Genomic DNA, 11,122 nt, shown 5'->3' on the forward strand with positions numbered 1-11,122 from the left:
AGTATGGAAGCACACTCGTTCGATAGGCCCTTTTCACGATGACGTCATCTAACTTCCGCCTTTCCGCGTAGCAGGTTAACTTCACTTCCGTTCGCCCGTAACCTGAGACTTCTCAACGAAAATACAACTGTTGACCACTATCTAGCTAGCTAGCTACTTGAAGAAATTCCAAAAGGTACGTTTAAGTTAAATTAGTAAAGTTAAGAGTAATAATGTTTACGTATATGCAATGGTTTGTAACTTGCTAACGTTATTGTTAATTCATAATTGTTCACTGCCTTAGTTACTTAAAAGTGGGCTAACGTTAGCTAACAACAACTTAGTACCAGATACCGATAACGTTAAAAGGTAGCGTTACATTGCTGCCTGGCTGTAATGTAACAAGTTTACTTAGCTAGCTATCTAACCCTTTGTTAGGCAGTTAGTTTATTCATGAATGTATAGTAACTCACCTATTCAAATACTGTTGTGCATGATAGCTAGATAAATATTGATTCCTGGTCAAAGCTGAATGTTAATTTAGCTGTTTCTTTTCTCTCGGTGTCTGTATCGCAACAGTATCCCATCCAACACCGAAGCATGGCACAATCTTTCGAGAAGATGCTATTGCAGTGTACCATTTTGTTCAAACAACAAACAGAAATTCCCGTATCTGAGTTTTCACGATTTCCCTGTTGATGGAGAAATACGTGCCCGTTGGGTGAGGGCGATCAGGAGAGATGAGGGACCAAGTTTTAAGATTCTTCGTGGGAGCACCTTTGTTTGCAGTCAGCACTTTCCCCCTGAGGATAGATACACATCGGCCAGTGGACGGATCCGTATTAAACAGGGATCAGTGCCGTCTAGATTCCACTGGAATGATTGGGGTAAGGATAGGTAGACAGCGTTAAACGTAATACTACTGTAATCCAATAATATATTACTTGTACAAAATGTTTAATAATTTAATCCTGATGCAATATAGCTGCTACATTTTGTCATTTTAGGGACTGAAAAGTGATTACCAAAATGTATCATGACAAGCATATGGTTAATTTCACACATATAGGAGGCGGCTCACAAGCTCGGGAGTCAGTTTACCAGCGAGCAAGAAAGCGTCTTGGTGTTGCTGTCCTGGATGATTCTGATCATGAGATGCCTGACAGCACAGAGGGTGCTTTGCCTGCAGTGACAAACGATCACGACTATGCCTGCCGTCCTTCTCCTGGTTAGTATTACAAATAAGAGTAACCATGTATCTGTTTGGCAAAAAAAGTAAAAGTATCAAGCTTCGATCTTGAAGTAAGGGACCACTTGTCAGCAAGTCGTTCTACGTCGTTAAGTCGTATTGGTGGCAGATGTGAAAGGGACTGGGTGAACTCCATAATGATGTGCTACTAGCTAAGCGTTCCTAAGCGACACCGGATGTAAACATAACCTGCATCGCGGCAGAACGGAAGTTGTCTGACGTCACGTGAAAAGGGCCTATTCGGCTAGCCGAGTTCGCCAGCCAAACTGAAGCATGCTGACGCCTTTAGTCTAACTAAAAAAATGTGTGCAAAATTTCGCTATGTTATTTTTTTTCATGGATGCCAACAAATACTTTATTTAAGAATCCCTACAGTTGACCAATCACGTACACTTCAGCTCCCGAATTTAGGCTGGCCTTGAGCAAAAATGTGACTTGCCCGAACAGCCGTAAAAACCTTTACCGAAGTCCAAAACGGACAAAAATATCACAAAATGCAATCATAATATATGCAAGAACTCTTCAGAACTGTTTCGGCTGGGAAGCATGCGGATGCCTTGCCTATGCTAATAGAATACAGGCAGTCTATGCCACATTATAAACAGATTACACGGTTCATAGACATGATCATAATTTCCTACTCCTAGCACTCACCCAAACAAAAATTATAAGGCTGGTTGGAATAAGATCCTTATTAATTAACAGTGCATCCTCTGATTTCTGAGCAAGTAACGCTGCTTAAAAGTAATAAGGACTGGCACACAGAAAATAAACAGGTATACTGCTAACTGGTTAATTGACAATAAACATACAGTAATCTACACAGTTAGAGAGTAAACAATCTCCACGACCAATCGACAAGCCAATCAGACTTCCTCTCCATTCTCTGTAGGTGAGACAGACCTACTATGTGGGATCAGTGTTTTGTCTTTTGAGTGAAGACACAGGACTGACAGGATAATAAAAGTCTCACACACCCTCAATGGAGGACAAATCAACAACCTTCTAACTTTTCTTTAATCTCATTGAAATGTAAAGAGCACCTCAGATGTTTGACACCCACCTGCCTCCCCTGTTTTCAGTGCAGGTGTGTGGGTAAGGGCACAGATGTAGGTCTGAGTGGCGGTGTCACAGGAGGAGCAGTAAGGCCCTGTGTCTTTCTGCAGGACCACCTGATGTAAAGTGGCCATGGGATGGTGCTGCTGCTGAATGCTGCTCTGCTGGTTCCTTTCCATCTCACTTTCCCTCGGGGCCTTAAACACTACAAGCCAAGGTTCTCTCTCTCTCTCTCTCTCTCTCTCTCTCTCACTCTCACCCATGATAGGTTCAGTGTCAGGGCCTGGGATGGAGTGAGGACTCTGGGCTAGGGCAGTCAGGTAAGTCTGTGTGCCAACATCACAGAGCAAGGACCTCGGCTGATATCTGGCACCTCCGTCCCAAACCTGCCACGGGTGCAAAACATTGGACTGGGATGTTGATGTCCCAATGATGTTGGTGTCCAGGGCCTTTGACCTCTGGTAGTCTGAGACTCCAGAGTGGTGGTCTGCAATGTCTGTCCTACGGAGGTCTCTACCCGGATCTATCCCAATGCTGTCTGCTTTGGGGTGGACTGTCCGAAGTTGGTCCATTCTGAGCTGCTCACAATCATTTATAAAGTGAGTGTCTTCTCTTAGGGCCTCTGCCCTGTAGCTTAGGTGGCCCAACTTGTCTGTGCTAATGTTGTCTCTCACAGAAACGCCAGGCCTGATGTCTGTTCTGTCACTTTGGCAGTTGTCTATTCGGACTGTTTTGACATTTTTCCTTCTTTCTGTGCTGAGAATGTTGCTTTTGCTGAAGTTGTCTGGCTTTAGTGCTCTACGGTATTCTTCTATGGTAGTGTTCTTTGTTCTGTGGCTGCCTATACCAGGGCTCTTGGTTCGACCGTCCCTTGAAAGCACTGTTACAACTGGTGGCTCAGGAGACAGCTGTCCAGGAGACTAAAGGGAATAATGTCTGTATGAGGGCAGGCCATTTTTGTTTATGACACATTTTTAGCAATAGTGGGCCAACCCCTTCTTATTAATTTCCATGGCTTGTGTTTTAACAGAGGACTAGTGTTTCCCATCAAACATTTTTGTAGGCAACCAGATAATAAAACATGTTCATTTCATGTGCTACAGGTGAAACTTACCTTCAACCGGTGGCAATGGTCCTTTTCAGTTTTCCGCACAGGTTCCCTCCACACATGTTGTAGCGTTTTATCTGTCTGGAAACTCATAATTGAAAGGCGGAGGGCGTAGGCTATGTTCCTGAAGGTTCAGACCCTACATAGCCTCATTCCTAGACCTCCTTGTTTGCCTCCTATTTTGTGCTTTTATCCTATTGATTGTGCTTCGTTAGAATGTTGGTTTAGAATCCTATTTGAGGTCATAATTAAAAAACTAGAACCTTATTTGTGATGCCCATAGAGAAGCAACCAAACATCAGATAGGCCTAAATAAACCCTGGCATAGTCTGTAAAGCAATATGTAGCCTATAATAAAGTCTAAATTAGCTCTAATAAAAGTGTAGTCACTAGGGGATAGTTATTGGACAGATATGCCCTATTCAATTCTTAATTTCCCCAATGTTATTAGTGTTTTCTAATAATTAAATTGGTTGAAGCTTCAAGTTGACCAAATGAATGTAAACTAAATGAATGAATAAATGAATGAATGAATGGATTAATTAATTAATATCCTTTATACATTACTCTGTAGTAGTTCTGCTGTGTTCATAACCAAGTGGGAAGGTGTTATGAAGTCACCAGTTGGATGCATTCAGGTGCTTTTAACTAGTTGAGAAATGCTAATTGGCTAATGGCCAACAAGCTGCATCAACCATAACCAAAAATTAGGCTACAGCTACCATGCTTGTAAACAAATGTTAGTGTTAAAAAAAAATATTAATAGATTGCTTTTTATAAATACTGTTTTGTTATTACCGTAAAAGTTGTTATCCAGGTCATTTCCTTAGTAGGTGAGGTCATAGGTCAGCATGTGGGTGAAGTCTTAGCTCAGGGATGATAGATGAGTTTCCCACTAATAGCCTAATTACGAGTTGGTTGGGAGTTCTAGTGGATTTTTCCCAGTCATATGTGGTAAATACCACTTTCCCAATTTGTTATGAATGCAGCATTACTTGGACTTCTGTGACAACTGCAACTTTAAGAAGTGGGGAATAAGAGAAAACATCACAATCTTCTCCAGGGGTGGAGCTTGCCTGGAAACCCGAAATTGAATTATATGTCGGGCAGAAAGGAGCTTTTGACATAATGTTGAATACAATTAAATGTTTATGTACTTTACTGGAAATCTGAACAAACTACCAGCGCTTTAAAAAGTTGATGTAGCCTAATTACACTTTACTGTAGATATGTCTCACATTCCTACCTCCAAAAGGACCAATCGCACAGACAACCAGTAAAGTAGGTTAAAATATCATTTTATTCAACATTCTTGCTTGTAGAAGTCGTGACAGCAAACGTTCCTTATTCAAACGCTAATTTCTGCCCGACGTAGAATTCAATGCAATTCATCTTCGGGTTTCCAGGTAGGCTAAGGGTGGGGCATAGGCTACTATTATAAATTACAGCGTTCGACTTTACACTTCCTGTTTCACTGTACGCTGGATACGAACACATCACACAATGGCGACTAATGAATGGAAAAAAAGATGCGAGACAGAGTGGAATATCAAAGACATTTCGCTGCCGGACAGTGTGGATTGGAAGTTCGTCTACGAAGCGAAGCCGTTCGGTCGAAATTTGTTGAGGAATCCTGCGCCTCACGGTAGTTACGTGACAATATGTCGATTTGTATTGATAGTGGTGTATGTTTACTGCAGCTGTGGTGTTAGGTTTCACCGGAATAAAAATTAAAAGTTGTAAAGCTAATATCATTGATCTGGCATTGTACCTTAGTCTATGTTAGACATATCGGAGGCAAGGTTTGCCATAGGGGGCAAGGGTTTTGAAAAACTCAATGGTACATATTACGTTTTCAGGAACACTACAACATAGAGAAAGTAGTGTAGTGTTTGAACATCAATCGTTGGTTTTCTTTTGTTTAAAACAGGTTTAGACTAGAGAGTAGGTCAGTGGTATTCAAACTTTTTCAGCGGGGACCCCATTTTTTTCCGCAAGAATTTCTCGCGACCCCACTCCAAATCTAATGACACAACTTTAAAATCGGTGAATGTCGATTTTTACATCAACAAATCCCCTTAAATTCATTGCATTTTCATCTCTTATCAAAATGAAAAGAAACCAATAAATACATTTACTCAGTGAAATTGTGTTTTTCAAAAACGTTTGTATATTGTCCCATACAATAATCTGTACTCTTAATCTTTTGTTAAATTTGTATAAATATGGGTGTAAATGCAGTTGCCAGTGGGGTCACGACCCCGACTTTGAATACTACTGCTGTAGGTTAAAGTCCTTGGTTGTTATATTGACTCTGTCTTTCTCCTTCCCCACCCAGGTGTGAGTCAGGACTCCCCTCCTCCCGAGCGTGAACTGACAGGGTTTCCTCCAGAAGGACCTCCTCGCTCTGAACCAGAGGGTACATACTTACAGTATACAAGAACAAAATGTTGGCTATTATTTCCATTTATAAGACCATAAAGCAATAGAGGGGTAGACCTAATTGATTTCTAACATGAAGTGAAATTCCTTTCATGATTCATATCTTTCAATCTATAGGTGACTATACCGGCTGGACCACCAGCAGAGAGGACCTTGGTTATGACGCCAGCGGCGTACCACCGGGTGTCACCATCTGTTACCTGCCTAACTACAGGTGACGTGAGCGACAACTAACTGTCACCTTTGTTCAAATGAGCTACCCCTCCTTACCTTGTCATGGGCCTCACTATCAGTCAAGCTAGTCGTATAACCACTCCCTCTAAAGGCACATTCCCTGGACCCAGATTAATGGGAAATGTCTAAAATGTTCTACTTCATATTCATCATCTCCAGCACCACCCTAACATCAACATATGAGAAAATTGTGCGTTTTTATGTTTTGTAGTAAAAAAGATAGAAGAAGATAAGCGTTTCAATGACATCATCAAGCAATTGGTAGGCAATGCCTACTCATAATTAGTTAAAATCACACTATGCACACCAATGATGTAGTTGGAAACACTTATCTTCATCTATCTTTTTTACTACAAAACATAGAAACGTGCAATTTTACACGTTGATGTTGGGGTGGTGCTGGAGATGATGAATATGAAGTTAAAAAATTGTGACATTTCTCTTTAAGCCTTGCCCAGAGTTAAACACATTCTCATTGGAGATTCTTAATTGAAAGAGCTTTTTAGTCCAAGACTAGTCTTAATCTGGGTGCGGCCAGTAAACCAGACCTAAATGCTTTAAGTCTTATCAGAGGCGGTGATAGAAAGATACTGAATTATCTCTGACTGGTGCTGTGTTTCTGTGTTCTCAGCTGGTTTACCTTGGAGCAGAGAGTGGACCTGAAGGCTGAGGGAGTATGGGACGAGCTGTTGGATGGTTTCCAACCTGACATCGTCATCAAAGACTGGTGGGTTTCAACCTGACATAGCCTAAGCATGCATTCATGACTCATGTTACATTACTATGCGTCTATGTCAACATCACAACTTGGGACTCCAATAATGTTGCAATCAGTGTAGTGTTTCACTACCTCTATCCAGAACCACAACATTATGCAACAAACACTGTTAGATCGGCTCTTCTTGTATTCATATTTTCGTTCTTCATACATAGGAACAGTTTTTGACCTTCGACCCCTGTAGGTATGAGGAGAGCCAACTGCACGAGTCCATCTACCAGCTGCGGGTCAGATTGCTGGGAGCAGATGGACAGACAGTCATCTCAGAGCACACCGTGAGCCCCACTGAGGAGCTTAGTGAATACTCCCACAACTGGAAAGAGGTGGGGCCTAGACATGTTTTGTTATGAGTTTCTATTATACATATTAGCTTGAAAGACTGATTTTGTTTGATCATTTTATATACTTATTTGTGCAGTAAGTCATTTTATAACTGTCTGTCTATGTAGGTGTCCCATGTGTTCTCAGGCTACGGGCCTGGGGTGAGGTATGTCCACTTCCTCCATAGACTGAAGAACAAGTTCATGGTGGAGTTCTTCCCCACCCTGGTCACAGGAAGTACTGTCCTTGTCAAGCCAAGCAAATTCAGCCAATAGAAAACCTTCTGAAGGACCACAATGGATACTTTGGGAAGTGATATCCACATTAGACCATGCGTCCAATGTCCATATTTACAGTCATTGGTAGTGGAAATGTAGATCATATATTGGGTTAATTTTACATTCTACATTACAAAGTACTTTTTAAAATAAAAAAATAAACCATCTTTAAAATGAAAAACATTGATATTCTTGTTGAGAACCTTCATATTCTCATGGATATGAGTCAAGCATTTTGATTACACTTCATTTGACATCTCTCAGTCTGCCATTTACAAATAGACCTACATGAGCAGTGAGGACCAATCTTCAAACAGCTGTATTATATAGCGCTAATAGGCTCAAATGCAACTACATTTTACATCATTTAGCAGACACTCTTATCCAGAGCGACTTACAGTTAGTGAGTGCATACATTATTTTATACTGGCCCCCCGTGGGAATCAAACCCACAACCCTGGCGTTGCAAACGCCATGCTCTACCAACTGAGCTACATCCCTGCCTGCCATTCCCTCCCATACCCTGGACAATTGTGCGCCGCCCCATGGAGTCTCCCGGTCGCGGCCGGCTACGACAGAGCCTGGATACGAACCAGGATCTCTAGTGGCACAGCTAGCACTGCGATGCAGTGCCTTAGACCACTGTGCCACTCGGGAGGCCAACTAGAAATGTGTAGACTAATATTCCATTTAAGTAGGAGATAAACATGTAGCCCTAACGTCATGTAGGTCTCCTATCAACCCAAATATTTTTTCTGAACATATACTTAAATGCAAGTATTTATTATTTTACGTTTCTTTCTCTAGTATTTCATATTTTTTATAAGTAGCCTAGCCTACTTAATGTTAAACTTATTATTTTGATTCAGAGGGGTTGGGTTAAATGCGGAGACACATTTCAGTTGAATGCATTCAGTTGTACAACTGACTAGGGATACCCCTTTCCCTTTAATTTGCTTCTTTAAACAGTACTTTAGTACATTTTATTTCATAGGCCTTCTATGTATGCCGCGTTCACGTGCTAGTCGGAACTAGAAAACTTGGAAATGTCCGACTTGCTTAATGGTTGAACGCGGCACGTGTACAACTACAACCAGGTAGGAAGTCGGAAATATCCAAGTTTCCTAGTTCCGACTAGGACGTGAACGCGGCAATATTCTCTGCTATAAAGAGACTGGTCCGTTGTAAGACCAATGATAGTGTTGGTTTCGCGGTTGCGCAGTTTACGCTGTGTGTGATCACCCGCATGGAATCCAGCATCAGTAGGGGAATGTGAGTAAACGGGAAAGTGCGTCTGTGAGTCCACCTGTTTGGGGAGAAGAGGACAGTTTTACTGGGGACCTGTTCTGATTGTTTCGAAGCAATGTCAGCATTACGGCGAAACGTGCCATAGGCGACAAGGTAAGAATTCATGGTTAGAATAAATGACAGGTGGACGGAAATACTTTTTCATAGTTGACCGTTATGCTTCTGTCGGTTATTCACAATACAGTTTAACATTGTGCGTGTGTACACAGATTGTTTCATGTAAATAATTTAAAGTAAATCATCAATATTATTTTGAGGTCAACTATTCAGCAGCTCAACTAGTGCGCATCCCCCTGTCGATTCTCGTCGCTACGTAGCCTACGTTCATTCTAGGCAATTGTAATTGTCATGACTGGAAATGGACCATCATGGTTGAGCATGTTTAATGTAATGCAGGTGTTCATGTTATCTATGCTGTTTGAATTTATATAGAATATAAAGTTTCAAATACGTTTTAAATCAATATCAGACAATATTAGACACATTTTGTCATGTCAACCCACAGAACATAATAGCTTACTAAATTGTAGGTTACTTTTCCCATTTAAATCTTAGACTTTCAGTTTTATTAAATGGAATACAAAGTCTCTTAATCCCATAGGCCATGTTTATTAGCCTATTATAAGTGAATAATGTCCGTGATATGAACTCAATTTCTAACTTTATCGCCTAAATTGTGTTCTGATGCGTCCTATTTATAGACAGTCAGTCATTATGTTTTGCATGTTATTTTTGCATTAATATGTGTCACATATCAGTTTGCAAACAATGTAAAAATTAAGAATCATTGAGTTAATAAAGCCGCATACAAACATGGTCTCGTTTTTGCTTTCTTGAGTGAGGCAGCTCCAAAATGCAGGTGTTTCAGCCTAGCTCAGTGTTTTCTGTGGTGGTTGGGCAGCCAGCGGAAAATACTGAGTGTAGGGGTTGGTAATGTTCTCTAGTTGCGCCGTGATTGGCTCAGTGTTCTCTCACTCATGGGGACACTAGTCACCGGCAAATCTAAGGGAGAGCTCGAAAATTCAAGCCCTTTGGGTGCTGCCATAGAGTTACATTAGAAGTGCCCATCCAAGAAGGCACAGATAAAATGACGTCAAATCATATATCTACAGTAGCTTTGATTGGACTGATCATGTCAACATCATACTTTGAAAAGCTTAGCTAGCAGTCATCATCATGAATCAAGTCAACAATCTACTGGCAAATCCTTTATAATCCTTGTCATATGAAGAGAAATAATGAAGAGAAATTATAGATAAAACGTATCGGTGCTCATTACACAAGAAGTTGGAAATCGCAAATTCAACAATGAGTGGTTTGGAAGGAATCAGTGGCTAACTGCAAGCATTGCAAAGCAATCACTAGCCTGCTATTCAGTGGAGTGGGTGTGTGGCCCCAAATCTGGGTTTAAGGGTCTCTTTTCCAAGCTTAAAATGATAAACATTCAACATTGGCCATGCTGTCAATCCAGCATGATTTCTGCCGCGTTCAAAACAACTTAACTCGGAACTGGGAAATCTGACTTCAGTGAGTTCAAGACAAATGGGGACTCGGGGAAAAAACGTTTTGAACGGTCATCCAACTCGGAATTGTAAGTCGGGAACTCGGGTCTCTTTCTAGAGCTACGACCTGAAGATCACTGACGTCATCATGATTCAACCTTGTTTTTTTCAGAGTTCCCCGTTGTCTTGAAAGCACTATAAATCCAGAGAATGCCAGACTTCGATGACAAACTTTGATGACAAAATTTGCCCACGAAGGACCGCCGCACCACCTTCCTGTTCAAGTGAGCACATCACAACAAGGTGAGTCCAAAAATGTATTGTATGCTGCTGCATAAATTATGTAATATGCCAGGGTGATATGTATACTGTAGCTAAGAAAGTAATACTAAGTGTATGTTGTGTAGTAAGCTGTTAGTAGCCCGTGTGCCTCACCCTAATAATTTGGTCTGTTTTCCCCTCTTAATTTCGTCTACTGTTCTGACTTGGTGGTGCACATGTAGCCTATAATCTGTTTTAGAGAAATGTAATCATCGAATATTGTAAGAGCTTTCATTGTTTGCTAATATGCCTCCTTTATTTATCCTACGGTTCTGACTTGATGTACAGGGAGAACACTGTAAGAACAGCCCATGTTCTGAATTCTGTCGCTGTACATTTCAAAAGTGCTGAACAAATAGTTATATTGACTATGTCCGTCCTAGCACGCTCATTAATGTCTTAATCGAAATTACGGATTGCCTCTTATCCGCTTATCGTCCCCTTATGCCATAGTTTGTACATCTCAATTGCCAGTAGAAACCACATTTGTTTAAGCAAGTGTTTAGTGTTGGGTTGTGTAGTGGCTTTGCTGGCATGCATCCCCCC

The 11,122-nt window shown here is 41.1% G+C and overlaps 1 protein-coding gene across 2 annotated transcripts; it reads left to right on the top strand.

The window, feature by feature from the left end:
• The first annotated feature begins 2,316 nt into the window (after nucleotides 1-2,316).
• On the top strand, nucleotides 2,317-7,626 carry nccrp1 (P1, F-box associated domain containing). 2 transcript variants are annotated; one of them, XM_041893748.2, is made up of 6 exons: nucleotides 2,317-2,501; nucleotides 5,731-5,811; nucleotides 5,952-6,048; nucleotides 6,700-6,795; nucleotides 7,031-7,169; nucleotides 7,296-7,626. In XM_041893748.2, exons 1-6 carry the CDS (start codon nucleotides 2,438-2,440, stop codon nucleotides 7,440-7,442), a joined length of 624 nt encoding a protein of 207 aa, XP_041749682.1. In that variant the 5' UTR covers nucleotides 2,317-2,437; the 3' UTR covers nucleotides 7,443-7,626. The 2 variants fall into 2 exon arrangements, with proteins under 2 accessions (XP_041749682.1, XP_041749681.1); XM_041893747.2 differs by lacking the exon at nucleotides 2,317-2,501 and adding an exon at nucleotides 4,806-5,037.
• Nucleotides 7,627-11,122: the final 3,496 nt, after the last annotated feature.

Source organism: Coregonus clupeaformis, chromosome 13 (assembly GCF_020615455.1).
Source record: "Coregonus clupeaformis isolate EN_2021a chromosome 13, ASM2061545v1, whole genome shotgun sequence".
In the NCBI taxonomy this organism is placed as follows: domain Eukaryota; kingdom Metazoa; phylum Chordata; class Actinopteri; order Salmoniformes; family Salmonidae; genus Coregonus; species Coregonus clupeaformis.